The sequence below is a fragment of the Sarcophilus harrisii genome, chromosome 1 (assembly GCF_902635505.1).
Source record: "Sarcophilus harrisii chromosome 1, mSarHar1.11, whole genome shotgun sequence".
Lineage (NCBI taxonomy): Eukaryota > Metazoa > Chordata > Mammalia > Dasyuromorphia > Dasyuridae > Sarcophilus > Sarcophilus harrisii.
Window position 1 is genome coordinate 529,432,986 of NC_045426.1, and position 22,862 is coordinate 529,455,847.

The 22,862-nt window shown below is 32.8% G+C and overlaps 1 protein-coding gene across 6 annotated transcripts in view; it reads right to left on the bottom strand.

Moving 5' to 3' along the window:
- The window catches only part of MBP (myelin basic protein), a 147,061-nt gene extending 143,003 nt beyond the window's left edge, over positions 1-4,058 (bottom strand). For all 6 annotated transcript variants that reach the window (XR_004230998.1, XM_031946727.1, XM_031946724.1 and 3 more), the window contains exon 1: positions 3,993-4,058. Coding sequence is in view for 5 of the 6 variants with exons in the window: in XM_031946727.1 (XP_031802587.1) it covers positions 3,993-4,043 (51 nt within the window). In the remaining variant the exon portion in view is untranslated. The remainder of the gene's footprint in view (positions 1-3,992) is intronic.
- Between the last annotated feature and the right edge of the window lie 18,804 nt (positions 4,059-22,862).

The following is a 22,862-nucleotide window of genomic DNA, read 5'->3' on the forward strand; positions in this document are numbered from 1 at the left end:
CTTTTTTTTTCTTTCCTTTCCCCACAATGACCTCTTTAGTATCTTTGACCACTAAATATTAATGATAGAGTGCTGAATTAGAGTTAGGAGAAAAATAAATGTAAAGATAGTTTTCAATATTATTTTTGTAAAACTTGTGTTCCAAATGTTTCTCCCTCCCTTCCTTAGCTATTCCCTCCCCAAGGTAGCAAGCAATATCACATAGGTTAAATATTGGCAATAAAAAAAAACATATTTCTATATTTGTCATGTTGTGCAAGAATCCTAAATATTCAATTAAAATGTCCCATCTTTAGTGAACTTTCCTAATTTCACATAAGTCTTACTGGATAAACTATTCAAAGGTATAATAGGGAACCACATTTCAGGGCTTTGGGTAAACTTCTGTTCTCAAATATAAGGAAACTTTTTTTCTTTCTTGTTTAGTGTTGATTGAAATCCCCTGAAGAAGTAATAAAGTTTTTTATTTCCCAACCAGAAATAAAATGTCAAAAATGGAAATCCCCTTGAAATAACATAGTGATAAGCTTATACCCAATATGATTTTTTTTTTGAGAGTAAAGTCTTAAGGGCACAAGGGCACTAAATGATATAAAAGGAAGACAGAGAAGACTCAGGACAATGAAAAAAAAAGCTGAAAAAAGAGACCAAAGGAGCAAAAGACAAGTTCTTCTGGTTTACCCAGAACTAGTCTAGTCTATTAGGCAAACCATAGGATCAGTTTCTTAAACATTTTATTCATTTTGTAAGTTGACAGAACATCAAAATATCAATTCTGAAAATCAAATAACACTTCTTTTTATTTTACAATTCAAAATGAACAAACTCTTATAGGATCTCATGTCCAAGAAATATTTTATATGGTTTGTAATTTAGTACTTTCTTTGGACATGTGCAAGAAAGGATCCTAAATTGACATGATATCTTAAAGAGGCAATTTTTATTTATTTTGAACATTAAATACTTGATTTTGCAGGAAAGCCCTATTCAAAGCAAATGAAATCAGTATTACTAATACCACTGCCTCTCTCCTAAAAAGCACAGACAGAAATTTATTGTTTTCCTTGTTAACATATGATATTTGGAAGCTTCCTAATAATTTAAAGAAGTTACATAGATATCATTAGTGAATCAAAAATGTTTCATTGTAATTAAATAATAGGAAGCCACTGGTAAAAGGCTCAGAGATTTTTAATAATAGGAGTCTTATATTAGTCATTTTAGGATGTTAAATGCCACAAAATGCTCAATATCCTGTCTCTCAAAGTACAACTGCTCCCTTCACTTTCGTTTTTAATAAAAAAAATATTTACTTTAAGGGCAAATACCAAGGTGAAATATGCAAATACACACACACATACATATATATATATATATATATATATATATATATATATACACACACACACACACATATAAAAACACATAATTTATTGATTATAGAGATCTTAAGTATTATTAGTTCTTAGTTTTATAAATACTGCTACTATTAATAACATTAACATAGACATGAATTATGTTTACCAAAACATATACAATTTATAGATTTTATTATTAATTCTTTTTAGTTCTATTCTACTGATTATTCTATTACTGGAGTTATTAGTTCTTAATGTTGTTAAAGAAATTACTACTAATAATGAGTTTGTTAGCAATAATATAGAATGGATTATAATGTTTATCAAAATATTATAACCTAGCCCCACATTCACATTTGCTAGAGAATTTTCAGATGTAAAATTGATTACTTTTAGTGAAAAGGAAAGAAAATTCCTAAATAAAGACTGGTACATTTAAAATGAAAGTGTTTCAATGAGATCCAGTCAGTCCTTTCTTACTTTACTTATTTTTGAATCCATTAATTGGAAACTAGAAAGCACTCATATGATTTTAATTAGGATAAAACATGAGGATGAAAATCCTCGTTATCATGTTATCTTCAGTTCTAAAACATAGCTTCATAAACTCTGAACAATTGTCAAATTCAGGGACAGAAGAAGTTCATATGCAAGTTCAGACAAATAGTAAAAAATTGCATTATATAAAGTTCATTGGTAGTAGATTTATATAAGCAGTCATTGTTAAACATCTATACCAGTTCTGCAAAAAAAAAAAAAAAAAAATGTAAACAAGTCTTTGGATAATTTATATTTGAAATAAGGCAAGCTGTTTGGTAAGGATACAAGACCTGCTGGAGTCATTTGCAAAGTTGTTTTTTCACCTGGCTGGTTATTAAAAATGAAAGCTGGCTATTTACACAATTTATATATAAACACACATATACATATATATGTATATAATTTACTATGTAAAATGTGGTTAATGGCAAAGTATTTCACCTCATTAAATAAATGAACACATAATCAGATAATACTTACTTGATTATAAATTATACAAGTAGATATAATGATGTTTCTAAGATTAAGCACCAGCAATTAGCTCTAAAATGTAGATTGATGAAGGAGTTAACATAATTGAAATAAAAATCTAAGACAAAATTGGAAAATATATGTGACAATGCATGTATTGAGATAGAGCCATTACTAGAGAGCAATAAATTCCATGACATTAATAACTTAATTAGTAATAATTAATTAATTAAATTAATTATTAATTAATAATAACTTAATATATGTATAATTGAGTTTGAGAATATTTTTATCCGGCAACAACATGAACTTATTAATGGTAGATCTCAGGTAAAATGATTTAGAACAGGAGGGATTTTATATATCAACAATATGACGTCTAAATTTTACAGATGAGGAAACTAAGGTCTAGACATAAGAAATTGACTTGCCCAAAGTTACATATGTAGAAGGCAGCAGAAATAGCATTTTAATCCCGGTTCTTTGACTTCCCAATTGAGTTTTCTATATCCTATATATACATCATGATGAAACACAAGATTCTGAGAAAATGGTCTGGAATCCTGTGCTTCATAATAATATACTATATACTATACTACTGATTGGTAGATCATTTACTTTAGTCTTTTTCATGCCAAAATTATATTGGGCTTCTAGGATCTATCCTAAGTACATGATTTAAATGACAGTGATTTTCATTTAAGTCCTTCATGGTTAATGGAGCCAGATTCTGTCTACTGAAAAGCAGGATTATTGAATTATTATATATGAGGTCAGGAAGCTATGTAGCACAATAAAGCATTGGAACTGGAGTCAGCAAGATTCATCTTCTTGAGTTCAAATTGGACCGCTGATACTTAATAGATGTGTGACTCTGTACAAGTCTTTTAACTCTCTTAGCCTGAGTTCCCTCATTTGTGAAATGAACTGGAAAAGGAAATAACAAACACCCCAATATCTTTGCCAAGAAAGTCACTGAAATGACTGAATAACAATATATGTGAGGTCTTAGATATTACCCAAATATCAGCCTTTAAATCTATTATTTGTAGGGATTTCAAAATATTAATGATAATATTTATAGAAAATCATGCAGTTTATAAAGCATTTTCTCCCAAACTCTGAAATTTAGGTTTAACAATATTACATCCATTTCACAGATAAAGAAATAAGTTCAGAGAATTAAAGTGATTTGTGTCCAAAGTTAATCAGTTAGTAAGTGGAAGTCAATATTCAAAACCAAGTTCTCTGGCTTCAAGTTAAGTGGTTGAAGTCCAAAGCAAAATCCTTAAGCTAGTTATCTGAATTTCCAGAGATGGCATGTGAAATTTTAGAAATGGGCTTTAATTTTTCACGAGTTAATGTACTGTATTTAAGAAGTAGTAAGTAAAAATATGGATGATGAGATAGACATATTGAGAGACTGAATCCAAGTTATACACTGAGACCCACCAACATTTAAAGTATAAAAAGAAGAAGCCTAGATTCAGGAATAGATGCCTTGTGGGGTATTTATGGATCAAAAAACAAACAGATGAGAAGATGCAGAGATTTTATAATCTTGGATATATGGTCATCAATAACATTTTAGAGCATTCAAAGTTTCAAAATGTCAGTTTTTACCTTATTAGATTTCTCAGATGTTAGTTCTCGCTTTCCTATGTGATTTCCCATCCTGAATCACTCAGTCAAAAGCTGTAAGAAAAAAGAAATCCTTAGTTTAAAAACTTTTAGTGTGAAACAAAAAATCTGGATAAAACTTACATTCATAAATTATAATAATACAGAACCATGTCTACATATACATAGATATATGGCATAGTGGAATAGAGTTCCAGTCTTGGACTCAAAAAGCTTTAAGTTCAAATTCAGCCTCAAACACTTAATAGCTGTGTGACTACAAACAAGAAACAACCTCTTTGTTTCTGAACTGTAAAATGAAGATAACAATAACACCAACCTCCCAGGGCTGTTGTGAAGACAAAACTACTAAGATAAAAAATAAGCTGTGAAGATAAAAGCATAGTAGGCACCATAGAAATGCTAATTATTGTTTGTTACTATTATTATATCCATTTGTGTGTATATAAATATATACATATGTATGTATGTATAGCTATTGTCAATCAAAAAAGCATGCTCTAATGTTTACCCCATATAACACAGTTTTAAGAAATATGGATACAAATAATGGCAAAATAAAGCAAAACAAACCTCAATCCCTGTCCCCAAGCAGTATATAACCCAATAGAGCAAGCAATTATGTACTAGGTATAAAGAAATTATATATGTGTGTGTGTGTGTGTGTGTGTGTGTGTGTGTGTGTGTATAGTCAATGAAAGGTAATCTAAGACAGAAGGCATTTAGCCACCAAAACACACACACACACACACACACACACACACACACACACACACACACCTATCTCTAATATAAACTGGAGACCATTTTGGTAAAATATAACTATTCCCTGCACATCTTTAAGTAATTCAATTAAATGCAATGTTCAATTTTGCTTAAATAAGAACTAACAACATCACAGTTATAATTGCTTTTTAAAAAATCACGAACTAATTAATTTCCATACTTAATTGCCATGAAAAATTCTGCCTTTGAGCCAACTAAGAATATGTTCAAGTCAAAATAATGGAAAATATAATGTTGCTCTTTTCTGGTAAAATCTGTAGATTTCATCTAATCTATAAAAATATATAATTTTAGTCTCCAAATATTACTATGTAATTAGACAAAAATCTTTTTCTCATTATATCTGCTCATGTAAGTTTCTTTTAACATATCATTTTTAATTTTTATGAGTACCTCTACATAAATTCTTCAATACACTAAAAATATTTATTAAGTGTCATAGTTCTCTGAAAATGCATATTTATATATGTGTGTGTATGTATGTATGTATGTAGGTGTGTAGAGATATATATATGTGTAGTTGTGTGGATGTTTATCTATCATCTATCTATCTATCTATCTATCACAATATATTCATGCTTAATTGTATCCTGCCTGGAGGAAGCAAAGGATGATGGGGAAAAAAGAATAAAGTAACAAATGCACAGTAGAGAACAAAAGAATAATCTATGAGTAAGCAAAGAAAAGATGGACAGTCATGAATATAATTTCTTCTATTATTATATACAAAGTGTATTACATACACTTTCTTGAAATGGTAATTTATTGTTATATCCTTTGAATCCTCCCTGATATTCTGCTGGACACATGACAATTTTTTCCCCCTTTTATATCTTTCTTTTTCTTTTCTGTTTTTTCTTATTTTGCATGTAATTTAACAAAAGAAAGAAAGAAAGAAAGAAAGAAATGATTGCTTTAAATTAAAAAATAGAAGACTGTTTGAAGTGGCTAAATTTGACACCTGAACTTCTTTTATTGGAAAATTCACTTATCTTTTCTATGCATCTACAAAAATGAAAACAGTACTTATAAAAATATCTTGATATATATATGCTTTTTACTATACATATTCAGATATGGTATAATCAAGGTCAATGCAATAATACTAGGAAAGGTAGTAAGGTATGCTTAATTTTTATAAAAGTTTCTACCTCTTGAGCATAAGAAGATCAAGAAATTAGACTTACAAAGGTGGACAGTAATCTATAGAATGCTCAAAATTTGGGAGAAGGGATAATAGCTGGTTCAAAGATAAAGGTTGCCCATTTTAATTCACTACTTCAATCAGACATCAGTCTCATAAATAGTAGTTTAGCAGATATCTTTGGATTTTTAACTGTATGTTAGCCAAAACCAAAACAATTACTACTTTATTGTTGTATTTCCCTAGACTTTCCTCTTAATTGCTTAGCCCCTGATCTGGGTTATTAGTTTTTAAAGACAATTTAAAATTTTTGTTATTCCCCTCCCCCAATATTACAGTTTTAATGTCTTTACAAGCATTACAGTTTTCATCAGAGTAATGAATGCCACTTGGTTGAGTTGAGAAATACAAGATGTTTTCCTTCAAAGAAAAAAATTCCTCCTGGAGCCTAAACTGTTTCTCCATTATCAGAAAATATGAACAGCAGCCCAATTACCACCTATTGTTGAGATGCCAGTATAAACATGGCGGAAAAAAGAAAGTATTATGCTAATCTCTACACTTTTAGCAGGCTTGTCAAGTTTTTAAAGACTTATCTTTGGTCAAAAAATGTGACTTACCTGAAATCTGTATTTAGGGGCCTTCTATGGCCCCTAGTTTATTTTGGCCCTTTTCCCCAAGCCCTCAATGCCCTAATAAAGTTTTCAGGTTAGATTCTGAGGGCCACCTCACAGAAGAGTATTTTTCATCCCATTCACCACTTTCTAACAGCATCTAATTCTTTACTCCATCAAAAACCTCATTCCACCCCAAACTCTTCCAATAATAATAAAAATGATCATCCTCTCTACTATTTCTCCAGTGCTTCAAGGTTTACAAAGTATCTTATAAATATTATTTCTATTTATCCTCACAACCTCCCTGGGAGGAAGATACTATTATTCTCCTTTTACAGAAGAGGAAACTAAGGCAGATGGGTTAAATGATTTACCCAGGGTTACACAACTAGAAAGTGTTTGAAATTAGATTTGAACTCATTCTGACTCCAGGTCCAGCACTCTATCCACTGCACCATCTGGCTGCCAAGTGTCTAACTAGCCCAATTTCAGATAATAAAGTGTGAAGGAAGTTGGTAGAGATACCGAACATCTCTGAAGACATTTCCTCACATAAAGGAGGCTTGGGAGCCTTCTTCTGGGAGAGATAGCCTGATGTATCCTGAAAGTAACATACAACTCGTCTGTTTACCATGAACTTAGAAGAAGCATTTTCAGTTGGCACAAGGCTGAAACTAGGAGCTCCTTCATAAAAGACCTTTGTTATCCTCAGTCATTTTCTTCAACCATTTCTCTTCAACTATTTAATCTTGATGGATTTCTCTGAATTCTTTGTTCATAATGTCCAGTCAAAGTCAGTACTATAAAAGGGAAGAGGGTCTTGGACTTTTCCTTTAGAAGTTATGGGGTCCTGAGAATATAAGCCTGAAAATATTCGCCTGTCTTATAGCTAGCGTTTCTTTTTTATTTTTTTCATTTTAGCTCTTGGGTGAGCATAGTCAGCTCATCATCATTGGCCTGAGGTACAAGGAATGACTTTAAAAGTGACTTTTAGAATTCATTGCAGTGATAACTGAGAAGAGAATTCATCTGACAACAGCCAGTATTACCTTTAGATATGAACTTGGTGGGAACAGTCAGTGCTCAATAGGGACTGAGTTTAATCTAAGCTCAGGGTCCACAGACTAACTGAGGTAGAGGACTCTCTGGGGTGTTGAAGAAAAACAGATTTTTGTTATTGCTATATTTTTGAAGTAAAAAGTCCCTTTATAAAAACTAACTGCTGTGAAGTGGCTAAATTAAATTGGGGTACTACTACCTAGGGGCAACTAAGTAATGCAGTGAATACAGCAGTGGATTTGGAATCAAAAAGACTCATTCCATCTTCATGACTTCCAATCTAGCCCAAGACATTTAATAATTGTGTGACCCTGGGCAAATCACTTAAGCCTGTTTGCCTGAAATCCTCGTAAACTGTAAAATGAACTGGAGAAAACAACAACATCACTCTAATATCTCTTTGTCAAGAAAATACCAAAGGAGTTCTTGAATAGTCAGACATAATTAAAACAACTTAACAATACTGGCATCAAAGATTATAAGTTGGTGGGGGCTCAAGTTGATGACAGTAAATAAGAGATACTAACTCGTCAAGGGTACCCTGGAACCCTGAGGGATAAGAGAAGATAACTGGGCTATAATATTCTCATTTTTAAAAAATCCCAGAATTAAGGGGAAAAAACCCAATAACATAGTGTTTAACTAGTGAAATAGGAATATTATTCACAGCATCTTTAAATGGTTATCTAGGGATCAACTCTGATGGACGTGGCTCTTTTCAACAATGAGGTGATTCAGGCCAATTCCAATAGACTTGTGATGGAGAAAGCCATCTGCATCCAGAAAGAGGACTATGGGGATTGAATGTAAATCACAACATAATATTTTCACATTTTTTGTTGTTTGCTTTTTTTCTTTCTCATTTTTTTCCTTTTTGATCTGATTTTTCTTGTACAGCACGATTACTGTGGAAATATGTTTAGAAGAATTGCACATGTTTAACAAATACTGAATTATTTGCTGTCTAAAGGAGGAGGTGAGGGGAAAGAAGAGAAAAAAATTTAAAACACAAGACTGTGCAAGGGTGAATGTTGAAAACTATCTTTGCATTTTGAAAATAAATATTATGGAAAAAATGGTTACCCAGCCTTCATTTAAATAGCTGTACATAAAGTTCACTGCTAGTGACCTAGATGGTCATTTCAAGGAAGTGATAACTACTTTGAATTTTTTCCTTAAACTGAGTTGAACTCTTTTCTTCCTGTAGTCCCTTGTTCCTAGTTCTGTCCTCTTGTACTAAGTAGAAATAATTAACTCTTTCATAGTACAACTCTTTATATGTTTGAAATCATTTATCAAATCTATCCTGCCTACCCCAAGTCTTCTCTTCACCAGACTTATTTTTCAAATAATTCTTGCAGTCTTGTCTTCAACCTCAACCATGTTTACCCCTAGAGCTTCACACAATGCACAGAACATAGTAAGTATTTATTTATTGTCTTGACCTTCACTAAAAGGAAACTATTCTTGCCAAGGCTATCAAAGATTACCTAATTCTCAGTCTTCATCTCTCTTGACCCCTCCACAGTTTTTAACATAGCTGACCACTCCTTTTTCTTGGATATTTGAGTCTCTCTGGTTTTCTTTTCTTTTCTTTTTTTTTTTTCCCCAGGGAAGGAGAGGCAATTGGGGTTAAATGGATACACAGCTAGCAAGCATCAAGTGTCTGAGGCTGGATATGAATTCAGGTTCCTCTTGACTTCAGGACCAGTGATCAACCTACCTAGTTGATTTTCAAGATCTGGTATCTCCTAATTCTCCTCCTATCTACCTAAAGAATCCTTCTCAGTCTCCTTTATTATATTATTGTGTAGCAAAAGACCCCAAATACCTGCTAGACAGCCTCATTTGAATGTCCCATAGGCATCTCAAAAGTCAACATATCCAAAATCACTATTTCTCTCCCTTAAATCACACTTATTTTTCTATTTCTGTTGAGGTCAGCACCATCCTTCCAGTCCCCAAGGTTCTCTGTTGTAGAGTCATCCTTAATTTTCACTTTCCCTTGGTACTATATTTGGTCACCAAATCTTAGTGATTTTTATCCTCATTGCATCTCATATGTATGTCTCATTCTTCCTACTCATATAACCACCACCATTGTTCATTCTATTATCACCTCTTGCTCAAACTATTCCAATCATCTCCTAATTGGTCTTCATACTTCAGTTGTCACATTTCCACTCATCTTTACACATAGCTTACAAATTAATGTTCCTAAATCTGACCAGATTATTTCCCTGCTTAAGAAGCTTCAGTGGTTCTCAAAGGCATCCAGGATAAACACACAAATGGCACTTTAAAACCCTTTATAATCTGGCTCCAGGCTATCTTTCCAATTTGATCTCCCATTCCTCTTCCCATAATGTGCTAGTGGGAATTATATCATTCTACTGCCTGTCTGTGTGCCTTTGCATAAATTGTCTGTTTTTTCATTTCTGGCATGTGTTCTCCTCTTATCTCTCTATCTTAAAGAATCCCTAGCTTCCTCCTTGAGAAGACCTTAGGTGTCACATTCTACATGAATTCTATCCTGATTATGCCAGTGGTTAGTCTCCCTTCCCTCCAAAATGAAATTTTATTGACTGTATATAGTTTATGCTCACTTATCTTAGTCCATAATATTTTCCAGTTAGTGGAATTTAAGCTAGGATAAGCTTTTGTAACCCTGGTGCCCTACAGACTGACTGCCACGAAGAGCTTAACTAGAGCATGGTGGATTAAATTGAATCCATCACATGGTGGAGTGGAAAAGGAACTGAATTCAAATACAGAGGACCTGTCTTTGACCGAGCTTTGGCACTTAATATTTGTGTAACCTTTGGTAATCTCTTAAATTTCTTGGGCTTCAGTTTCTTACTCTGTAAAATGAAGGGCTTGGTCTAGATGACTTCTAAATCTCCTTTCAAATCACAAATCCTATAAAAGTCGCATCAAAATGTTAATACATTATCCTTTCCCAAAGAACATTTTTGCTGGTCTTCGTTAATGCCTTGAACCAAATAGCAAATGATGTGGGAAGCTGGCAGAAGAAGGCGGTATTTTGGGGCATGGGGATATTTAAATACTCCTCAAATCGCAACACAAAAGTGGCTTTCTATTTTAGCTAGGGAAATGATTGGCTCTGGCTCTTTCTATGTTCCATGGAGGGAGAGAATATATCCTCCAAGAAAGATGGGTTATTTATGCTGGCTTTTATAAATGCACACATGTTATTAAGGCCTGTGATAATTATTTATAAGATAAAATGATACAAATAACAATTTATATTTATTTAGCACTTAAGATTTGAAAAACATTTTATACTCATTATCTTATTTGAACCTCTCAACAACCCTGTGAGGAAGATGCTATCTGCATTTTACAGATTAGGAAAATGAGGCTCATAGAAAACGTAAATTGCCTTTCCCCCATCACATAGTTATTAAATGTCTGAGGTGAGTGATGAACCTAATTCTTTCCAACTTCACATTGTATTTCTTCTGTTCAGCTGTCTTTCTGGATATTCCAGTCACTACTTAGTAAAATGGCAAACTTGCTTATACTGTATACAGACTCTCAGATGCTGAGAACAGAAGAAATGAAGATGATATTCTGTGAATTCAAGAGTCTTTTGAGGTTATCTTAGAGTTGAACTCAAATCTTAATGAAACAATTTTTCTAGTGGAAGGAAAAATTTTTTTAAAAATGAGAAAATGGTACAACAATTTGATGCATGGGAGTCTTTAACACTTTAAGTCTTTTTCATCCCAGTAAAAATCCTCTTCTTGGTTATAACATTTCTTATATAACCATGGATCCAAAGAATCATGGAAGTTAGAAGTTAGAATGAAAGTTAGAAGAGAATGAAAAGACAGAACCTCTAGGGTAGTGGTTTCTAACCTTTAAAAGTATGAAGATCCTCTTTTGATGTCAAAATATATTTTCAGATTCCAACACAATACCCTAGTAAATAGTCTATATTTGAGGACCTCTGACTCTTGAGCTAGAATTTTTGTCCAAATCACATAATTTTTGGGAAGTACTCTTAAAAGAATATTTTAGAAATCACAATAGTATCTATACACATCTGAAAAAATATGAGACATTATTGACTTAATTTATACAAGGGGGATAATGTCAGTCACCCTGACCTATCTTGCACTGGACTCCAATAACTTTGGAGGAAAGTGTAAGGCTGATGATTTTGCACAGTTCTGCCTCACTTAAATCCAATTAATTTGCAAATCAAGACATCAACCTCCTGAAGTCACTGGAACTCTTTGAGAACAAAGAGCAAACAACAATCCATATTAAGCATAGGCTTATTATACTATTATACTGAATATTGTATTGGCACTAAAGAAGATCAAAATTACCAAAGCTTGCTAAACTCAACTCAAAATAGATTTAAGGACCCCTTGCAATAATTTCACTCCCCAAATTACCTCCCCACCATGGTCCTTAGTCCAGGGTTAGTCCATAATCAAGGAATCTGAAGCCCAGAATATCAAAAATGTGTTGAATGTTCCACAATAATGTATAAATTTAGCAGAAACAAAAATGTAGGCTTCCTATGCTATCCATTTTCTGGCTAATAATCACAAACCACTGATAAACTATTTCATTAAAATTGAATAGTTTGCTTAACTCAGTAGTCACAATAGTGGGATGTTACCAGCTAAGAACTCAACACTAGAAGCCAATTGCTGAAGCAAGCTGAGAAAAACCATTTGCTGGACAAAATGATCTCAATGGATGGTCATCAAGTTTTGAAACTAATCAAATTGAAAAGAGCAAATCTGATAAATTCATACAATGACTCACTGAAGCTGTCATAGTAATCAGAGAGCTCATAGTATAAATGTGAATCATTTCTGGGATAAATAGTTTTAAGACTTTAGTAATGCATAATAATGGATAAAGGCAGAGAGAGAGCAAGGGAGGGAGAAATGATTAATAAACATAGTCTACAAAAGAGTTTCATCAGGTAGCTGAGCCACAGGGTGTCTAAATCTTGATTTTTATAGTGGAACATCTGCCTGCTGACTGGAATGTCCTAGAATACATAGATGGTTAAATTGAACTTTACTAAAATAAATTATATGTGGTGAATCTAATTGGTTAAACTTTTGAAAAAGTTCTGGGTCTTTATGACTGGTAAGGATATGATGGGGTGAGGTATTCCCCAAGATGATATCTCCATACCACAAGTATGGCTTTTCCTACAAGAAATTCCACCCATATTGTGACATTCTTTTCTGATGTGGTCAACTTTCATTGGTAGAAGTAGCATTCTGGTATAAGAAACATGTGAGGAGAGGAACATCTTCTACAGCAATGCTAATAAATTGTTTTTGTATGTGGCTAAAGATAGGGTATGAGGTAAAACAGGTCTTAAGATTGTTGAGTATGTCATACTTTTATTGTACAACTGAAAGCCTTAGAAAATTTCAGAGGAGGCAGCCAGATGGCACAGTGGATAAAGTACCAGCCCTGGATTAAGGGGGGACCTGAATTCAAATCCAAGCTCAGAAACTTAAAACTGACTACCTGTTTTTAAGGCAAGACACTTAACCAACTGCCTAGCCGAAGAAAGAAATAAACAAAAGAAAAGAAATTTCAGAAATAAAAGCCATCTTTGAGAAAATCATCTACACTAATTGCTTCTACTTCTTTCATTTGCTTCAAAAACCTCTAAAATTTGGCTTACAAACTCAACATTATTCAACTGAACCTGCTTCAAATTTACCAACAATTTCTTAATTGTCAAATCTAATGGCCTTTTGCTCAAATATTCTTTTTGCCCTCTTTGAAGACTTTGACACTGTAAATCATCCTCTCCTGAATATTTTCTCCTCTTTGCATTTGTGACATTGCTTTTTTCTCCCTAAATATTTGTTTGCTTCTTTTCAGGGTATTTTGTGGAATCATAACCCATTTTTCTGACTACAAGTTGAAAGTGAAAGATAAAGCTGATTTGTGACTTTTTCTATTTTCTCTTTTTCTGACCTTGCCAGTTCCCAATTATTATCTCTATGAAGATAAATCCCAGATTTTAATAATTATAATAAATAGCATTTATGTAGAATCTACTATGTGCCAGTTATTATATTAAGTATTTAAGTATTAATTTATCTCTTTTGATCCTCACAACAAACCTGGGAAGAAGATATTTTTATAATCCTCATTTTATAGATGAGGAAACTGAGGCAAACAGGTTGAGTGACTTCCCAACTAATAAGTGTCTGAAACTAGACTCGAACTCGGGTCCTCCTGATTCCAGGCCCAGCATTCTATCTAATGTGTTACCTAGCTTCCTAGATGGTTATATTCAGACAGTCTCTCTCCTGAGTTCCAGTCCCATATTACAAATTGCCTTTTGGACACTTCAAACTGAATGTTCACTAGGCATCTCAAATTCCAAATGTCCAAAACAGAATTCATTATCTTCCCCCTTGTCCCCAAATCTTCAATATTCCAAACTTTCCCACTGGTATTAATGGAACCACCATTCTCCCAAATCCCTCAAATGATTATTTCCATTCTCTCTACATAGAAAATTTGCTGTAAATATCTTGCCATTTTTGCCTTTACAACATCACTCATATATATATTCCTTTCTCTTCTATCACATAGTCACCAGTCTTGCACAGGCCTGCATCACCTCCCACCTAAAGTAGTGACTTTCTTTCTAATTGGTTTGCCAGCCTCCACTGGCCGCTGAAGTAATTTTCCTAAAGTGCCTGTCTGAAAATGTCACCCTTTCTAGTTAATGAGCTCCAGTGGTTCCCTATTACCTCCAGGATCAAATATTAAGATCTGTGTTTCTCATTTAAAGCTCATCTTAATCTAGTCCCTTCCTACCTTTCTAGTCTTCTTATAATAGAATCCCTTTCAATACAATATTTCTTTTGTAGTTCAGCAGATATTGCTCAAACATGCAACTCCTTCTCCTGACTGTATGCATTTGCATTGGCTGTCCTGCTTCCCTTCTCTCTCTTAACCTCTGACTCCTAGCTTTCCTGGCTTCCTGCAAGACTCCTGCGAAACCCCACCTTGTACAGAAGGCTCCATCTCAGTTTTCTGAGATGGTAAGTATACATGTTGTTCACCTTTTTCGAATCTATCATTTCAAACTTTTTTTAAACGTTCTATTCAGGTTTTTAACATTTATCTTTGTTGTTAGATTTCTAGTTCTGTGATGGATCCCTCATAATTATAGTTTTACTGCCTATTTCTACTTTGGTGGAAATAACTTTTCCTAAAGTTCATTCAACATACTGTTAAGTATATTTCGTTGTTCATTATATCTTTCTTGAAATATAATTGCCAGATTTTTATTTGATTATCATTTTTAGGAAGTCTGATGAATCTTAAATGATCTTTCTTTGACTCCCTTCTTCCCAAGATTAATCATTTTTAATAATAAAAACTTTTTACTTCCCTTTTTATTTTATTTTAATTTGTGGAATAAAACAAGAATTTCAAAAACATAGTAAAAATTTTAAAAAGATGATTGTACATGAAAACTGAACATTTTATTTCCCTTTATTTTTTACATCTTTGAATTTTGTTATAACATTTCTTGTCTTACTGAGTCACTGAGTTCTGTTAAGTAAAGATAATTTTGAATGATTTCATTACTTGGCTAATTTTTTGAATCTTTTGTTCTTGGCTATTTATTCTTCATTTTCCCCCCTTTTAAAGATTTTCACTTATAATTTCATTTGTAAAATGCCTTGCTTGATTTCAGCTTTTACCTACCAAATAGAGAGCTGGTTTGGGGGTGGAAAGACCTGGATTCTAGTCCTGCGTTTCATAAAAATAGGCTATATAACTTAGGGGGGAAAAAATCGCTCAATGCTCAATCAGAGAAGATTTTAAGTTGCAGAAAATATAGTGACCAGCACTGGTAGGTAGTTTTTTTCATTTGTGAGTTCCTTGTATAAATGAGATCACATCTCTCATCCTTATCCTTATTCCTATAGTCCCTGTAGTTCAAGCATTTTTTCCCCTTTGAGTATATTACTATGGTAATTATGGAATTACTTCTAGATTTAGCTTGTGGTTCTGTCTTGATTCGCTATATTTTTTTCATATTGTCCAGTGGTTTTTTTTTTGTTTTTTTTTGTTTTTTTTTTTTCTGTTTGTTCATATCTCTATACTAGATTCTTCATTTGGGGTTTTGTTCCAGAGCCAGGCTCTCACCTCCTAAACTCTTGAAATGGTGATAAAGTCCCCTTTGGTACTTTCCTCAATTTCTTTGGTACATGATATATCTGAGTGCTAGTACATTTCAGAGTCACTGGTCAGGAAGATCCTGCTGTAGGATCTTATTCTACCCCTTGCTGTAGCTTCTGGCTTATTCACCTGAGATAATGTTCCTTTTCCTGGCAGAGTGTTTCTTTCAGGATTTAGATTTCTCAGTTTTTTGATACTATAAAGGGGTACATAAAGGAGCATATTCATGTTTCTGTTGGGATTTCTTGATTTGTATTCAATACGTGGGAGAATTTTGCTATTCTATGATCTGTCACAGTGTTCCCTAAATCAGTTTCTGCTGATACTTTTGCAGAATTCTTACATGTTCTGAGCTTGGCCTAGATAAATCTAAGTGGCCAAAATTAGGGTTTCAATGACTTTTAATTTAAACATATACTTCTAATAGTCAATTAAGTAACTTCTCTGTCTTAATAGTGCTAAAATGATCTCCTAAGTCACAGTACTGTTGGAAAGATTTCTGTCTCAGGCATCTGTCACAATACCATGGCTGGATATACCATACATCTATTTAAGGCAATGTTTTTGATAACTGCTGAAAGCAAAATGTGACCTTTTTTTATTTTCCACACAATGACTAGATAATGGAAAGGCAGTCAATAGATTCCCAATACCCATAAGAGAAAAACGTAAAAAATGTTCAAGTAGAGTATTTCCTACTTAGGTATACAGGGGTTTGATTGCCAAGATCACAGGAATATCCCCAAATTGGATATCTGTATTTGTTTTGGTTAACCCAAAAGTATAACAGGGTACTCAAAAATAAAGTTGAAAAAATACTGCCTACCCAGTTCCAATGGTCTTATGATGGAGAAAGTCATTTGCACACAAAGATAGGATGTGGGGACTATGTGTGAATCACCAACATAGTATTTTCACTTTTTGTTGTTGTTGTTGTTTGCTTGCACTTTGTTTCCTTTCTCATTGTTTCTTTTTGAATCTGATTTTTCTTGTGCAGCATGATAATTGTGGAAGTTTGTATAGAAGAACTGCACATATTTAACATTTATTAGATTACTTGCCATTTTAGGGGAGGGGGTGGAAGTGAGGGAGAAAAAAAATTGGAATGCAAGGTTTTACAAGGATGAATACTGAAAACTATCTATGCATATGTTTTGAAAATAAAAATCTTTTTAAAAAATGAATTTAACAAGGAGAAAAAAACATCCAAAAAACAAAAACATTGTTTAACAGATCCAGAAACATATTAAAAAATGTAACTCAGAAATAGTTTACAAAATAAATAAAAAATGAAATAAAATGTACATAAACATTACATTTTTAAAAAAAGGTAAGATGCAAACTGTAGGAATTTTAATGTAAGGAATATTGTTGCTGTTCAGTCATTTCAGTGGCATCCAATCTTTGTGACCCCGTGTAAGGTTTTCTTGACAAGGATATTGGAGTGGTTTGCCATCACCTTTTCTTGATATTTGAGCTTGATCTTGAAGATGAGGAATAATCAGGAAACTGAGGTAAACAGGGAAGATTATACAACTAGTAAGAATCTGAAGCTAGATTTGAATTCAGGTTTTTTGATTCCAGGGCTAGCACTCTATTCATTGAGTCACAACTTCAAAGAATAGTGACTCCCATTTCTATTTGAGTTCAATATCATTGCTCTGGATATGTCTCGGTCATTATTGTTCTGCAATAAAATTTACAAATCTTGCCTTTATTCGTGTTACTGAGAACTTTCCTTTTTCTTGGATTTAGGGCTAGACTGCTTCTTTATGAGCCTCATATTACTCTGTTTTTAGTGCGTCTACTCAGACATTGTCATCAAATTAACTCCAAAACTGAAAATGTTCCTTGGACAGATTAAGGAATCCTTGGCTAGCTTGGGAAGTGGGCACAGGAATTGAGTAGGGGACAGAAAGAAGCAAAAACACCCTAATAGGCTTCTACCTGCCATGGAAGTGAGGACATCTTGGGATACTGAAAAAAGGATTAAATTCAAAAGCTATATGCTCAAAACTGCAACAGTTATTAGTGTCACAGGCGTACCACCAAATAGCAACATAGATTTTCTGTGGAAACTGGGGAGTCTTAGGAGTATGTTAGAACACTGATGGTTGATGGTTACCCTTCAGTTAGTAAAGGGTTTCTTCCTTTATCTGCTGTTCATTGGGGAACTTTATGAGTTTGGAATTATTAATTTATATTTTTTGGTGTGCTGGGAGTGATTCACCTGGAAAATCACTCATTCTCGCATTTTTCCAGGATTTGAGTCATCAATTCGGAAATTAAAAATCATTTATAACAATTTCACTTTGAGAAATTATCACCCACTCTCTGTTTTCCAGGAAGTTATAATTCCTTATAATATTATTTGTATAATTTGTACTATGAATGAAGAGTCTATTTAATAAAAGTTAATATCAAGTTTGTTCAAATTATCATAAATTTCCAGATGAACCATTAACTAGCACCTATAATAAAGACAGAAGTTCTGAAATAACTGTTACGTGATGATAGCTCTCATTTATGTAGCTCTTTACAATCAACAAAGCATTTTCTTAAATTAACTGTTGTGGAGAACAATTTGGAACTATAATCAAAGAGCTATAAAATTGTGTGTAACCTTTGATCCAGTAATACCTCTACAAGGTCTATATCCCAAAGAGATAAAAAAAAAAAAGAGGGGTATAGAAAATACAGCAGCTCTTTTTGTGATGGCTAAGAATAGGAAATTGAGGGAATGTCCATCAATTGGGGAATGGCTGAAGAGTTGTGGCATATGATTATAATGGAATACTATTGGGGTATAAGAAATGACAAGCAGGATGATTTTAGAAAACCTGGAAAGTCTTATATGAATTGATTTAGAGTGAAGCGAGAAGAAGCAGGAGAACATTGTACACAGCATTGTACAATAAACAACTGTGAATAACTTAGCTATTCTGAGCAATATAATGATCTATGATAATTCCAAAAGATTCATAATGAAAAAATGCTATTTGCCTGCAAAGAAAGAAGGGAATACAGACTGAAGCAAGCTTTTTTCTCTCCTTCTTTTCTTCCTTCCTTATATTATTTGCATAATTTGTACTATGAATGAAAGGTTTATTTAATAAAAGTTAATATCAGTTCTATTTAAATTATCATAAATTTTCATATAAGCAGTTAACTAACATCTATAAAAAAGAAAGATGTCCTTAAATAACTGTTAAGTGGTAATGGCTCACATTTATGTAGCTCTTTACACACAACAAATTTTCCTGATCAAAATATTCCTTCCTTTCTTTTGAGATTTCTTTCATAAAATGACTAATGTGGAAATATATTTTATATAATTGCACATGTATAAGCTATATTAGTTTGCTTATTGTCTCAAGGTAGGGAAAGGAAGGGAAAAAGAGAATTTGACAAAATTTTTAAAAAATGTAAAAAATTGGTTTTGTATGTACTTGGGGAAAAATAAAGTATTACTAAAAAACCAAAGCATTTTCTTTTATCATAAATCAGCAAGGTAATGCACATATTATGATCCTTTTTCTACAAATGAGGGAGATGCCTTTATAGGTGCTAAATGGAAGATATGGCATTTATGTATACAACTCCAGTACTGTAGTACATATCCATATCTTCACGATCTGGTACTCTTTCTCTTCCATAACGTGAAAAGTATAAATTAGCAATGATAGCAGCATATATCTCACAGCATTTTCATGAGGATCAAATGATATAGCTCATGTAAAGTGCTGAGTAAACTTTAAAGTGCTGAGTTAAACCAATTATTTTTTATTATTGACAATAGTAAGTGACAATTTTTGTTAATAAATAGTAAGAGAGCTATTACAAATTTTCCAATTATTATTTTCTGTTGTGGGTAATCGCTTTATTGGTTGAAATTATTATCTACAACATGGAATAAAAATCAGGAAATTATGAAAATAAGGAGCAGCCTCATGGTAATGGAGAAACTCATGGTGAGTGTGAGCAGGGATGCAAGTTAAAAAAGGAATTCTGAAGGAAAAGGAAGTTAAAGGATATAACCAAAGACATCTAAGTATGAAAAGAAGATGGGTGGGTTACATGACAAGAGAGATAACCACTGAACAGTATTTATGCTCCAGTGATATTCTAATAATATCAAGTGAACTGAAGAAAAGCCTCTAGCAATTTAAATGGATTCCCTGGGGTGACCTTTATAAAAAGGCATCAATAAAAAGTACACAAGACCATATGATTAAAGATCTAGAGCTACAGCGGTTTTCTCAGAAACATCTGATGCATTCCCAAGTTCACTCCTTTCTTCCCAAAATAGGCAGATATGGATGCCTAACAATTTTATCAGGGAATACCCAAACCAATAAGCTAAGAGATTCACTATTTAATGGTATGTTTCAATAATGAAATTGTATACACAATAGCTAGTGCTTAGTTGCTAATAAATAGACTGATTCACCAGATTCCAAATGAAAATAATGAAGTACTTAAATCAACCCTTAACATTTTAGAATTAAAAATAACTTTAGCCTGGATGACAGGAGAATGACTTCCTGTTTAACTGAATGTCGAGTACTGAAAATAGGAAGTTAATTGTTATCCAGAAGTAGTAATCTTCTAGTATATCTCCATAGAAAATATAGGAGTAGAAGCATCTGTCAAGATAGGGTACTTCAAATTCCACAGAATAAGAGCAGGGATCACTTTGCTTCTAAAGAAGCTACTTGATTTTCTGCAGTCAGGACCAATGTTCAGTATAATATTTTAAAGTTAAAAGAAGATCAACTATAACTGTAATGGTAATATAGGAAGCATTTGTATAATGCTTGAAAGTTAACAAAGCTTTTAATAAATACGAACTCCTTTTATCCGTACAATAACCCTGGAACGTAAGATACTATGATTATCCCCATTTTATATATGAGGGAACTGTGGCAGATAGAGAGGGTAAGTGACTGTTCAATGTCACATTTGAACTCAGGTCCTCCTAATTCTAGGCCTAGAATTCTATCCATCAAGTCCCCTGGCTTTTTCTGTTATTATGTTATGTCAACAGTGGATGAAACTGAGAATACATATATATATTTTCTATTATAATCACATTTGCAAACATGGTAATCTGAATTATAGTGAATGATATGCATAATAACTATTCTGCTGCAGGATAATCAGATAGAAAAGATAAACAGCTCATGATTATTGATTTTTCATATTTGTCAGAATATAGACTGCCCTAATATATTAGTTATGTCTTTAAAATGAGATTTATTTCAAAGGAAATGTGTGTGGTACATGGAAGTGCTTAATGAAAGTTTCTTCATTCATTCATATATGTATACAAACATATTAACATATACACAAAATAAGCATATACTGAAAAGATAATTACAAAAATTACGAAGAGTTTGGAGGTCTGCTAATATGACCTCCTCATTTTACAAGTGTGGAAACTTGGGCCTAAGGAGATTAAGTCACTTGCTCAAACTGGCATGGATAATAAGCATCAAGGCTGAGACTTGAAGCTAGATACTCTGTCTCCAAATTTAGAACTCTCTACTTTCCGATGAAAAATATAATTTTCTAAATTTAAGAGTTGGAAAGGATCATTGGAACGACTATCTAGTCCAACCTGTAGCTGGAAGTGTGATAAAACTAGCTTGAACTCGGATAATTTTCAGTGTGAGCATTTACCATAGAAACTTAGAAATTTACAAATGCTAAAAATTAGGATTTGATTTGTAGTTATACAGATAATCTAAACTAAAAAAAGTAATGAAGAAAATGTTTATAATACAAATGAAATTTAAAAATGTGTCATATATACATACATGTATTTTTTTTGAGAGCTGGTTTACCAGCATATTGCTGTCTGTAATGGACCAAAACCTCCTCTACAATATAAGCTACAGTCATACAGCCTCTGCTTGAATACATTATGATATGATGATGGATATGAATCATTAAAAAAAAAAGCTTTTCACAAACACAAAAACAATTTTTCGATAATCAGAGGAATGCAAATTAAAGTGATTCTAAGATTCTAACTTATACCCATTAGATTGATATAAAGATGACAAAAAAGGAAAAATGACAAATGTGAGTTGCTGCAGGAAAACAAGTATCTTGATCACTGTTGGTGGAACTATGAACTAGTCTAGCCACTTTGGAAAGCTATTTGGAACTATCCTCAAAGTCACTAAACTGCATTCACTTTTACCCAACTATCTCTTATTAGACCTATACCCCAAAAAGATTATAGTAAAAAAGAGGAAAGATCTATAAGCACAAAATTATTTATGGGAGTATTTTTTATTGTGGCAAAGACCTGAAAACTAAGGACTTTCTATAAATTCAGGGAACAGCTGAATACATAGTATATGGATGTAGTTGAATACTTTGGAATAGTTTCTAAGAAAACTAGGAAAACTAGCATGACCTCAAGCAGAGTGAAATGAGCAAGCAAAACCAGAACAATTTATAAAATAATATTGCAAAAAAAGTAACTTTGAAAGACTTAAGAATTTGGATCAACATAAAGACCAACCATGAGTCTAGAGGAAAAACTGATGACACATGCTATCCAACTCCAGACAAAATGATGATAGACTCAAGGTACAGAATGTGGTATACATTTTTTGGATAAATACAATATGAGAGTATGTTTGATTGACTAGACACATTTGTTACAAAGATTGCTCTTCTGTCTCCCTCTTTCCTTTTCTTCACCAATTTGGGGAGGGGGGGAGGGAAGGAGTAGTAGAAAGACAAAAAAAAAAAAAAGAAATGCTTAATTGAAAAAATTTTTTTTTAAATTAAAGACCTCAACACCTGAGATTTTGACACCTTAAGACTTGAGGGAAATTAGCTTACTTTTGGACAGCTTTAACTAGGAAAATTACCATTTAGCCTCAATCTGCCTCTTTGCAATTTCTTCCCATTGCTCTGCTCTCTGAGATATAGCAGAATAAATCAATCCATATTACAACTTTTCAAACTTAAGATAATTATTATATCCTTCTATAAACTAGTCCA